General features: G+C 43.1%; 1 protein-coding gene across 4 annotated transcripts in view; it reads left to right on the top strand.

Moving 5' to 3' along the window:
• HSD17B2 (hydroxysteroid 17-beta dehydrogenase 2) overlaps positions 1-12,996 on the top strand; it is a 64,458-nt gene that overhangs the window by 22,425 nt on the left and 29,037 nt on the right. For all 4 annotated transcript variants that reach the window (XM_074027666.1, XM_074027665.1, XM_045381548.3 and 1 more), the window contains exon 2: positions 11,762-11,974. In XM_074027666.1, the coding sequence (XP_073883767.1) occupies positions 11,905-11,974 (70 nt within the window). In that variant the 5' untranslated portion in view covers positions 11,762-11,904. The remainder of the gene's footprint in view (positions 1-11,761; positions 11,975-12,996) is intronic.

The raw sequence follows: 12,996 nt of genomic DNA on the forward strand, positions 1-12,996 counted from the left end.
CCTAATTCCATTTATTTAAAACAAAAATCAGGTAAAACAGATCTATGCTGTTATAAGTCAGGATTGTGGTAACCTATGAGGGGTGGGGACAACTGAAAGGAGATATAAGGGAGATTGCTGGTGAACTGGTGATGTTCCATTTCTTAACCTGGGTGCTGATTAAGTTTCTCTATAATGTATAATACATAGCAGATTGGTAACCTCAAAAATGCTATTGCTTATTCACAATGATAGGTGAAATATACACCAGTCATTGATTCATGGAAGTTGACTATATTCAGAGAGAATGTGTTAGACAGGAAATATAAACAAACAAAAACAACCAACCAACCAAACAGGTGCCTTAGAATCTTATGGACGTAGGGTTCAAATTGCACCTCTGCTTTTTCACTTGGGTGAGGCTGGAAACTTTTTATATTCTTTCTGAGGCTTGGTTTCCTCCTCTGTAAAATGGGAAAAAATGTACACTTTTTTTATGGGAGCCAACTGGAAGCTCTAAATAGCCAAAGCTGGAAGAATTAGAGCAACACAATAAATAAAGTAGTAAGCTATAACCCAAAGTATAAAATCAATGTTCATGAGTCCAAACTGATATAAATAAGTAATTGAACAAATTAATAAGTGAGGGAGAAGAGATAAATCTTCTCTGCAGAATTCCAATTAATTTATGGAGCTATTCCACCCTAAAGAAGGAGCATGACTCCCCACTTTTTCTTTTTCTTTTCTTTTCTCTCTTTCTTTCTTTTTTTTTTTGAGATGGTGTCTCGCTCTGTCACCAGGCTGGAGTGCAGTGGTGTGATCTCAGCTCACTGCAAGCTCCACCTCTCTGGTTCAAGTGATTCTCCTGCCTCAGCCTCCTGAGTAGCTGGGACTATAGGCGCCTGCCACCATGCCCGGCTAGTTTTTGTATTTTTAGTAGAGACGGGGTTTCACCACGTTGGCCAGGATGGTCTCGATCTCCTGACGTCATGATCCACCCGCCTTGGCCTTGCAAAATGTTGGGATTACAGGCGTGAGCCACCGCGCTCAGACTAACTCGCCAGTTTTTAAGTGTGGTCTGTGCACAACAGCTTCGTTTCAAAGTGTACAGCTTGGGAAGGGGAAAAAGCAACTGTGCAGTGGAGAAAACTGATGAACACTACTTCATCCAGGTCAACATCTTCCAGGTCAACATCAGCAGCGGTCTTACGTCACATGGGTGCTATGTACCCTTGATGTGATGTGATGTGATGTGATGTGATGTGATGTGAAATGGCATTTTACCTCTGTGATCTTCTTCCCCCAAACCTATACTCCCAGTCTAATCAGGAGAAAAGCATCAGACAAATTCAGATAGAGAGTCATTCTACAAAATATCTGATGAGCACTCCTTCAAACCATCAACTATGTCAACTATGTCAGGTCTGAGAACCTGTCATAGCCCAGAGGAGTCTAAGCAAACAGGATGACTAAATGTAACAATGTCCTGAACAGGATCCTACAGCAGAAAAAGGACATTAGGTAAAAGTAATGCAATCTGAATAAAGCATAGAATTTAGTTAATAATAATGTATCAATATTGGGTCATTAATTGTAGAAGGTATAACTACATCATATTAATGTAAGATTTTTGCTATTGTTGTTAACTTTTTTTTTTTTGAGACAGGGTCTTGCTCTGTCACTCAGGCTGGAGTGCAGCAGTGTGATCATGCTCACTGCAGCCTCAACCTCCTGGGCTCAGGTGATTCTCCCACCTCAGCCTCCTGAGTAGCTGGGGCCAGGGGCGTGTGCCAGCACACTTGGCTAATTTTTAAATTATTTGTAGAGGCAGGGCCTCCGTTTGTTACCCAGGTTGGTCTCAAACTCTTGGGCTCAAGCGATTCTCCTGCCTCAGCCTCCCAAAGTTCTGGAATTACAGGTGTGAGCTACCACATCCAGCCATAAGATGTTAATAACAGGGAAACCGTACGTGAAGTATTTGGGAACTCTCAGTACTAGCTTTCTGATTTTTTTGTAAATCTAAATTTGCTCTAAAAAATAAAATCTGTTTTTTTAAAAAATGAGCACCTTACCTTAGGTTGCAAGCATAAAGCAAGATAGCATATATAAACATAAGGCTCTCAAACTTTTGTAGTCCCCTTTCATGGGCAAAAGTCATTAGGGCCCGCCTACCCCACCCATTCCCACATCAGCTTTGTGTTGGTTCACCTGTGCCCTAAGGGTAATGCGAATTTTCATGGTGACCAGGTCTTAGCTGAATGCTGAATTAGTCATCTGTATAGTTCAGTTTCCTTTGTGAATACAGAATTTGAGAAACTTTTCACAAGTTATATTCCTATTAAAAAATGAAGGTAATTTAAAAGAAAGAATCTGATTTTTAGGCACTGTGGACAGATGGCAGAGCTCAGGGAGGGTGATGAGTGGGTCCAGGGAGTGAGTACAGGGCAAGTACATGAAACTGTGAGAAGGTGATGGGTGGTGCCCAGACTGTGATACTTCTTCATTTACTCAGTTGCTCATTCTGTCTTTCAGTAAATATTTACTACAGTCGCTCAGTAGGTGTGGGGTCTAGAACAGTGAACCAGACAGCCCAAGAGAGTCCATACCCTGAGGGTGATCACCTAGTTTCTTCTCTTTCCTGCCCATATTTTTTTTCTGATGAGGGTTCCCTTAAGGAGGAACCTGGAGTTCTCTGTCAAAGTAGACTATGACTTATATTCCTAAGTCTTTCCTATCAATAACGTTCACCAATATTGTAATTATTTATCCAATGTGCATTTTCTCTCTAGACCAGGATTTCTCAGCCTTGGCACTGTTGACATTTGAGGCTGGATGTTGGCTGGCAGATGTTGAGAAGCATCTCTGGCCTCAATAGTACTCTGTGTTGTGACAACCAAAAATGTTTCCAGACATTGCCAGATATTCCCCAAGGGACAAAATTGTCCGTGATTGAAAATCACTGCCCTGCATTGGTGGCTCTCAATCCTGGCTGAACTTTGGAATCTCCTGGAGAGATCTCAGAAACTGTTGCCAGTGGGTACTGATCCCATCCAGGCCAATTAAATGAGACTCTATGGGGATGGGACCTGGGCGTTGACTTTTTTTTAGACTGTATTGGGACTCAGGCGTGAAAACCTCTTTCCTAAGCAGTACGCTTTGTGAAGCCAGGGAGTATTTGTCTTTTATGGGTGGGGGTTGTTAGGACCTAACACGGTGATCTCCCTGAATGAATAAGTGAGCAAAAGAATGGAGGTGAAGACAGGTAGGAAGAAGTGTCAGAAGTTAAAAGTGGTACCGGGACAGTAAAGGAATGTGCTTTGCAAAGAGCAAACCTGGGTTTCAGGGCCGACTCTACCACATTCCCGTTGTGTAACTTTGGGCGAGTATTTAATTTCCCGGGCATTTCAGTTGCTCATCTTAACACAGGAATGACAAGAATATGGGAGAATTCTTCATCAAGGTTGTGTTCCAAGAAAAAAGCATTTGTTTCCATTAAAAAAATTGACATGAAAAATCTAGCTATTTCCCAAGGCCTCCTCACCCGACGACTGTTATCGTTTAAGAATGCTGAGGGCAAAGGAGGTGGGATGTCAAGCAGTTGCTCTTCCTGGATTAAGAGTTGAGCTTTATTTTGACTTCAGGGCAATCCTAAGTATGCTGGAGTTTTGTTGTATTTATCTAACATTTTATTATACCTTAATCTATTTTATGGGGAACAGGCAATGTCAACATGAGGGTGGCAATCTGATGGATTGCCTAAGTCTTAAACGAAAGGGTGGGGAAAGTCCATTTCCCACTAGTTTCCCACAGGCTTTCAACCAGATAAACAGCTTTGATTCAGATGACCTTCGTAAGTGGGAAACTGTATGTCAGGGGTCTCCAGCTCAAAAGGCTATGGGCTCAGGGCAGGCTGCATTACTGAGGGAAGCTGGTGATGGTAGGCTCAGGGCAGGCCACATTACTGAGGGAAGCTGGTGATGGGAATGTGTGTGTGAGCTCTTGATGAGTGAACCTTGTTCCTTGGAGTGCATACCCCATCAGAGGGGGAGCCCTGGAGGTCCTCAGTCTCAGCTGATGGGTCCCTTGTGGGAATGCTGGCTCATCTGGTTAATCAAGAGAAATCATTGCTCTGGGTTTTCAGGTACAATCTCTCGATTTTGAGTCTTTGTTCAAATTTTTACAAAATTAATTGTATGGGACAAATGAAATGCCTGTTCAGATCACATCCTTTTACTGATACCTAGTAGATCTTCAATTTGTGTTTGTCCATTCTACTATTAGAAGTGGGCTTCCACTATGAGAAAGGGTCTTGGTGCCTCTGAAGATACCAACCCCGTTAGCATCTCCGCCTTAAGCTGCTGGTGGTTGAAGATATCACTGGCAAAGGGGGTGCTCGGAGGAGCTTTAGGGGTAAGGACTCAGAAAGCAGAGCTGTGATCTTTGGCTGATTCTTCACTGTGGCTAGAATAGCGGTGATGACCTTCTGAGAGGAGAACTGAACTGAAAACCCTTTTGGTTCCAGAAACTAGAAGAAGCCAGTGAAAGGAGTAGTGTAGTGTGGGTTTTTTAAAAAGTTACCATTTATGGGCCGGGCACGGTGGCTCATGCCTGTAATCCCAGCACTTTGGGAGACCAAGGCGGGTGGATCACGAGGTCAGGGGTTCAAGACCAGCCTGGCCAAGATGGTGAAACCCCGTCTCTACTAAAAATACAAAAATTAGCTGGGCGTGGTGGTGGGCTCCTGTAATCTCAGCTACTCGGGAGGCTGAAGAAGATAATTGCTTGAACACGGGAGGTGGAGGTTGCAGTGAGCCAAGATTGTGCCACTGCACTCAAGCCTGGGCGACAGAGTGAGACTCTGTTTCAAAAAAAAAAAAAAAAAGTTACCATTTATTTAATAAACACTTGGAGAGTAGTGGCTTTGTGCCAGACCTTGTTCCAATTCCTTTAATATATAAAATTATTTAATTCTCCTGACAGCTCTATGAGCCAGGTCCTAGTGTCACTGCATTTTAAAGATGGGGAAACTGGGGCACAGAGAGGTTAAGTGACAACCAAAGTCACACAGCTGTTAAGTGACAGAGCTGGGATTTGAACCCAGGTCTCCCAGCTCCAGAATCCAGGTTCTCATCATTTTTCTTGGCTGCATTTTAATAAGGACAATTTTATCTACAGTAATGAAAAATTATGGTTTTGAAGACTATGTAGAAATATGTAAAACTGGTCTATATAATAGTAATTTAAAAATCAGCTGTCGAATTGTATGTGTGCTGTAACTGTTAAAGAACGATATGTAGGAAAGGAGACTAGAAGAAAAAGAATATGAACATTATGAGAGTTATGCAGTATTGGTGAGATTATGGAGAAGGTCTTCTTTTATTGATCTCAGTATTGACTGCGAGGTTTTATTTCTTGTATGATGTTTCATTAATGACTAAAAACCATTTACAGGTTTGTAAATTCTTCCCCCTCTTCCTTCTCTCTAACTGTAGCTTCCAAAGGACAGTGCTTGTGTTCCAGAGCACATGCATCCCATCACTCAGTCCTGTATTTACAGGGTGGATGCATTTCATTCAAGGGGCCTGGCCTGAGGAACTCCCAAACACGCGTTATTCACAATTTGCCCAGTTTAAGACTTGAACCAACAAATGATGGGGTGTTTCCGTTCACCAGCTAATATAGTGCCCCCATGTGGCAGTAGCATAAATACACTTTGCAACTACAATATACAATTCCTAACGCTCTAAAATTCAAGGTGATTCACATTATTTCCAATTTGCACATAAACTGAGACTTTATTACTATTTTTAGAATTAACTGCTATTTCAAATTCACTCCAATCTTGTACAAATGGGTCTCTAGTACTCATTGCCTGTTCCAGGTTGATGGGTTTCCAGGCTGTTAGAGATGGAATGATCCCAAATGACATAGTTTAACACCAACCTCAGCATTTTCTCTACCCCGTTGAGCACTTACTATGAGTCAGGTGTCCTCAGCTCTAGCGACAAAGGACCCTCTCTTGGTTTGTAAGGCACTCATATTCTAGTGCCCTCTTCAATGCTTATTCATCCAACATGTGCTTTTTTATTGAACATCCACTATGGGCTAGGCCTTGTGCTTTGGAGGATTTGAATATTTTATACCCGAATTGTTTATATCCCAGTCTGTGCCTGGCTCCAAACTACCTTTGCTATGTCTTAGCTGAATGACTTAATCCTTCCATGTCTCAGTTTCCTCCTCTGTAAATGGGTGATGGTAACATTACTTACTTCCCACGATGATTGAGAGGATTCAATGAGTAAATGCATGTGAACTAGCTGGAACTTGGTAAACAGGCAATCCATACTCGGTGTGCGTATTGTCAAACACCACTGTTGGGTAACTCTTATGAAACCCTTCCACCTTCTCACGAAAGCCCTGGCTTTGTCGCCGGGTTTCCGGAGTACACAATTGTTTTTCCCTCTCCTCAAGGAGCGATTCCTCAGCCACAGATTTTTTCAAGGCCCTCTGACCCCTCAACTGCCTCAAGACTTCATAGACACCAGGGGCTAGCACAGCCTGATCTCTAACATCATAAGTCAGAAATGACGCCAGGGTTAGAGCCATGATACTAATGACAGCCATTCACAACACGCTGGGCCAGTGCGAAATCCTGTCTTGCTGACTTCCCATGCCAGCCTAGGAGGGGGTATTATGATGACCCTACATTCCACGTGAGGAAGTGGAGGTTCCACATGATTATGTGTGACTTTCCCGAGGCCCATATCGGGAAAGTCACATAGGAAAGTGGAAGAGGAGAATCAGGCAGTCTGAGTCTTAACCAAGATGTTCAGCTGACAGTCAGTAGAGGCAAACTCTACGCTTACCAATAATGTGAGTGGAAACACCTGAAAATTAAAATAAAGACACAGTATTGTTTTCTAAAAAGACCGATGTAGTAATTATTTGGAATAGGCTCTATTAGGCACTTCACAAATATTAACTGACATGGGTACCATTATTAAGCCCATTTTACAGATAAGGAAGCGGAGGCACAGAGCAATTAGAAAGGTTCTCTAGGGTTAGACAGGCAGGAATAGCAGGACTAGATTCGTACCCATGCCCCTATGCCACACTGCCTCATAGGTAAACACAAGCAGATGGTCTCCTGTGATCTCTGGCTTCATTAATTCACTGCCAAATAAAAGCAAACTCAGATTTAGTTAGGAAAGATTTTACTCAAAAGGATTATTGCAGTAGAGGGAATGTTCTAACCACATAATCTCCAAGTGTCTCAAGATGAGGCAGTAAATGTTTTGTGTTGCTAAAGAGGCATAAACAAGGCTAGAAAGAAGTGGGTGTTGGGGGCTGGGATGATCAGAGTGACACAATCAGACAGACGTTGAGGGCTGATCAGGAAGGTCTGTAAAGAGGACTTGTCTGCTGACTCAGGCTGAGGGTGGCCCAGGACCTGGGGAAAGGAGAGAAACTACACCAAAGTTAGGTTAACAAACACTTTGTTCTGACCGACCAGTGGAAACAGGCAGTTCAACTAACCACAAAAACAAAGAAAGGGAGTTTGGAGGCTCTGGGTCTGGCCTTGTCATAGGTAAAGAAGTGGGAGCATCTGTGAGTCTCATCTAAGTCATATGGGGAAGGGAGTTATTTGCAGTGAGCTGCTTCCCAGAACACAAAAGGGTGGGGACATTTGTTAACCTTTGCAGTTTTCCAGGATTACAGGGCTTGTCTAAAGTTCAACACTGTCATCACCTGTAGGCTCTTCCAAGGAACTTTCCTAAGAGAGTCAGATCCTAGGCTCATGAAGCTGCTCAAAGGCACTGCCTTCCAAAATGTGACAAATTATCCTCTGCTCAGAGGAAAAGGAGTCAGATCACAATGTCTCCTCCTTGCTCTCATCCCTTTACCTACCGCACTGGCTTGTTACACTCAGTATAATGTTTTCAATGTTCGTACTGTAGCAAGCCTAGAAACTTCATTCCTTTCTATGGCTTAATAATATCCCACTGTTGGATATACCATATTTTTTATCCATTCATTAGTTGATGGATGTTTGCTTAGTTTCCTTTTTTCTGTTATTATGAATAATGCTTCTATGAACATTCGTGTACAGGTTTTTGCAGAAACATATATTTTCATTTCTCTTGGGTACACACCTAGGAGCAGAATTGCTAGGTCATCTGGTAACATTACATTTAACCTTTTGAGGACTGTTTTCCAAAGCAGAGATAACTAGTTTTAGTGTCTGCAGTAAGTGAAAACATGGAGTTTAGGAAAGATACTGAAACTAACTTGAGAAAGAAGAGGGATTATTATGAGGATGTGGAATTTCTTAAGGCACACATGGGGAAGAGGTCACTTGAGGTTTACCAGAGACTGAAAAGTTATCATGAGCCAAGAAGATGCTCATCTATGTCTGTGGACAACATCCGACCTCAGACTCTGCTCTTATTTGTAGCTTTGCCTCTTGTTACTCTTCAAGAGGACTTAGCCCATATCTCCATGTGCATGAAGGAAGATAGACCCCCAGACCCCCATTTGCTATTGAGTTTAATGTCCTTCTGGGTCAGACAGTATTGGACACTGCTTTGGATCTTGCAGCCACAACCCCACATTTCTGAAAGAGAAAAGCTGGTTGACTCTGGTCCAGTCAGCCTCAGACAAGTGGTGGAGTTACACAGGACAATTACAACCTTATGGACGGACCCCCTGTGGGGAAGGGGAAGCTCTCAGCATCATGTGTGGAGGCATACAGTGTTGAACACATCAAAGTGTTTGTGGGATGCAAGGTCAAAGGAAGGACTGGAAAGTGCAAAGTTCATGATTCTCATGTGGATTTGGGGAGCAGATGATGGACTTCAGGTTTGGATACAGGTGACAGTTTGCATGCCTTCATGGTCAGCAGCTCTAATTGGGTGGATGACCCTTTTCCTCCTGTCTTAGGTCTCTAGACAGCAGCAGACACCCTGGTGGGGTGTTTATATGCCCTGTAGAGTCAAGGTCATGGTCTTCATCTCTGCACTGCAGAGCAGTTTTCTTCTCTGTGCAGAAGGAATATGCTGGGCATCCTGATATCACACAAGCCTCTAAGGGGAACTGGGTGCTTTAAAATCCATGCCTCCCATATATCTAGCTGTGCCAATACTAAGGCAGAAGCATAAGGTATGGTACATCACAAAATGGGAGAGGCTGTCCATGAAACTCTTGGCCTCACCCAGCAGGGTGTGTATAACCAGGCTCTAGGTACTTTTCACTTCAACCTGGTTCAAAGTTAGTTATTTTCAGGTTAATTCATATCCTTTCTTACAGACCACAAGAGGATCATCCTGGGATTAGCTTGCCCAAACCTCCCTTCTCTGCTCACACAGATGAAGGAGAAGGTGGCTGGTCCAGTATGACAGTGACTGGTGAACTTGGATTTAGGATCCAATAAAGAGTCCAGGTTGATCCCTACCATCTGTGTGATCTTGGCATCTCTTGTTTTCAGTTCCCTCATCTGTAAGATAGGAAGGATAATTTCTACTGTAGACATTTCGGGAATAATTTTATAGGATAGACTTGACCACCAGTGGTATTTAGGGGATTCCAGGGAGACCCACACAGCATTGGTCTGCTGACTGGTGAACTTGCCAGTGCTCAGCTTCTGGCCTCAGCGCTGTGGATCCAGAAGTTGGATTTGTCCAGCAACAGGTCCATTTCTTCAGGAACTGGGCTCACAAAATGGTTGTACACACATATTATTATGTATTCGTACCAGAATTCTAATACATTAATTTACATTAAGGCAGGTTTCTATCACATGGTCCAGACACTTGCATCTGTCTCAGTTGGTACCATCTCCTCTTCTGGCCAGCCCCAGGGAGGAAACCACTTACACTCAAGGGCTATTTACTGAGCACCGACACACATGGAGACATAAGGAAGGAGATGGAGCAAACGTTAAACGCAATCAGTGATGGCAACCAGAGGCATTCATCTCTTAATGGTGTCAGAAGGACAGGAGCACACACACCTTTTGTCATGACTATCATTCTCTCTCTGGCAGTGTTTGCAGATGCCAACCATGCTAGACTTTCTCTCTCTTTTCCACCCTTTTCTACACTTAGAGGGCTGGCCAATCTCCATTCTAATTAGCATAGCCTTTAAAAAAAGAAAAAAGTACTTTCTTGTAGCAAAAATGGTAAACATTACAAGATAAGGTCCCCCACCATTCTGCCTCTCTTCCTAAGGGGAACTTAGGGATCTCTCCTTCCAAATTCTTTTTTGTTTGTTTGCTTTTACATTTCCACACCTTGGTATGTATAGAATCAACTCTCCTCCTTTTTTGCATTAAATTGGATTTTATTAATTATTATTATACCACAAGTTATTTTATTTCACTTAACAAAGCATCTTGGAGCAATATCCATGTCATTTTGGATAGTTCTATTCCATCTTTAAAACTGCTTTGTCGTATTCCATTTTATGTACCATAATTTATGTAACCATTCTCCTATTCATGGACATTTAATTCCTTCTTTTGCTCTTACACCGTGCTATAAAGAACATCATTTATGTACCTGCAAGTATTTCTCTAGGATGAATACTGAGACTTTTGGAGTCAAAAGATAGGCGAATTCACATTGGCTGATTTTAGTCCTGCACATGTTTATCAACAGTGTATGTGAACACCTGTCCTCTCTTTGCGGACAGTAGATTTCAGGCCCCTGTTGTTAGCTTGGAAGCAAGATCTCTTTTCTGCCCACTCACATACTGATCTTTGAGTTGATTCTCTGCATGTACTCTAATTTTCCTTATTTCCCAATTCTTGGCGGGGATGTCTGGCTACTGACAAAAGAGATCCCTGCAGGGGTCCAAGGAAGATCACATGACACAGGCAATGTGAAATACTTTCTCATTAAAAGGAGAAAGACATTAACTGTTATTTGTTTATCATGGTGTATGTAGCTCAAAGGGTGATTTAATGTTCACGTTATCTTCAACTTGGGAATTTCAGACATCTACATTTTGCACTTGTGGGTATAAAACACTCTTTCCGGGGTCCCTAATACCCTCTTGGCTGGGTGGGTACACTCCTATCTCAAATTCTGAGAAGCTTAAGTCATACTTTGTGTATTACATTACTCTCCATTTTCACAGAGCAATGCAATTAGGGCTTTCTATTTGGTTTCTGTTGTAACTTTCTTTCTAGGCTTGATGTCTATTCCATAGCTCAGGGTCAGTCATAGACAGGAAAAAAGGCCCAGGAGGGTGAGAAACACAGGTGGCCATGAACTTTTAACTTTTATAATCCAGAATGAACTTGCCCCTGTGGGCAGCCTCTGTTATTGCCCTGTGTCTCCATAAGGCAAAACCAAGTCCAAAGTATGAGTTTGTAATGAATGTTTGACTGAAAGTTTTACAGAGTGAGTGAGGTTACATCAAACACTACACATTGTAGATTACTAAAACTACTTCCATTACATGTCTTGGTTTTCCTTCCCAATTTCTTTGGCCAGCAGCCACTCCTGGACTACCCTTCCCCCAAAACCTTTCTCTTTCCACCTATGCCCACCCACCACCCCTCAGTTCTACATTATGTCCCTTTCTTTATATGGAGAAATGTATCTGTGTGGCTTGGCTTCTCCTCCCACCTCCCCACTTAGCACATAAAGAAACTTCCTCAGGAATCCCTCTCTTCAGAGAGCATGGAGAATCCTAAACAACGTAATATGTTTTCCTTGTTAAATATTTTCTCTTGTCACTGTGGTTTGAACTCACTCCCTACTCCCCTGACCCTATGCAGGTGGTGATTGCGGGCTTGGTCACGCTTTGTGCAAGTATCTGGATGAGCTGGGCTTCACGGTATTCGCCGGAGTTTTGAATGAAAATGGCCCAGGAGCTGAGGAATTGCGAAGAACCTGCTCCCCGCGCCTCTCGGTGCTCCAAATGGACGTCACGAAGCCAGTGCAGATAAAAGATGCTTACAGCAAGGTTGCAGCAATGCTGCAGGACAGAGGTACTGCCGCCAGCACCCTCAGTGCCTTTACCCTCCTCCTGAACACCCAGTTCTTGTTCCAGCTTGGGTTGATCATGCCCCCTACTCCACTCTGGCCACTGCTTGCACTGGAACACACCTGTGCTGAACCCCTACCATGCGTGGGGGCCTCTATCAACATGAAGACCTTCGGAGTAACTCAGACATGGGCCCATCCACACAGAACTTACAGAAACCTCTATCTCATTCTCACCAACTTCTCAGTCACTCTTCCATGAACAACTCCACCAGCCCCAGCTCATTGCTTTCCTGTCCACAATAGCAACATGCATTAGAGTCCCCAGCTTAGAAGAAAAATACCTTCATGGTCACTGTCCTCCTTTACCCATTACCCCTCCTCTTCTCTTTCCTTCATGGCCAAGCTCCATGGAACCCTGTAGCTCTCTGATTCTCTTCCTCACCTTCAATTTGATGTTGGTTCTCACTCTGCCTCCCTAACTAATCTGGCAAAGCTAATCAGTATTAGCCTGAAGACCTAGTTGGTTTTTTTTTTTTTTCAACTTTTATTTTAAATTCTGGGTTACACGTGCAGGATGTGCTGGTTTGTTACATAGGTAAACATGTGCCATGGTGGTTTGCTGCACAGATCCACCCACCCTGTAGGTTTTGAGCCCAGGATTCATTAGCTATTATTCCTGAAGCTCTACCTCCCCTCCCTACAACAGGCCCCAGTGTGGGTTGTTCCCCACCATGCGTCCATGTGTTCTCATTGTTCAGCCCCCACTTACAAGTGAGAACATGCGGTGTTTGATTTTCTGTTCCTGCTTTAGTTTGCTGAGGATAATGGCTTTCAGCTCCATCCATGTCCCTGCAAAGGATATGATCTCATTCTTTTTAATGGCTGCATAGTATTCCATGGTGTATATGTACCACATCTTCTTTATCCAGTCTATCATTGATGGGCGTTTGGGTTGATTCCATGTCTTCGCTATTGTGAATAGGGCTGCAACGAAACTACGTGTGAATCATCTTTATAATAGAAT

Source organism: Macaca fascicularis, chromosome 20, assembly GCF_037993035.2.
Source record: "Macaca fascicularis isolate 582-1 chromosome 20, T2T-MFA8v1.1".
NCBI lineage: Eukaryota > Metazoa > Chordata > Mammalia > Primates > Cercopithecidae > Macaca > Macaca fascicularis.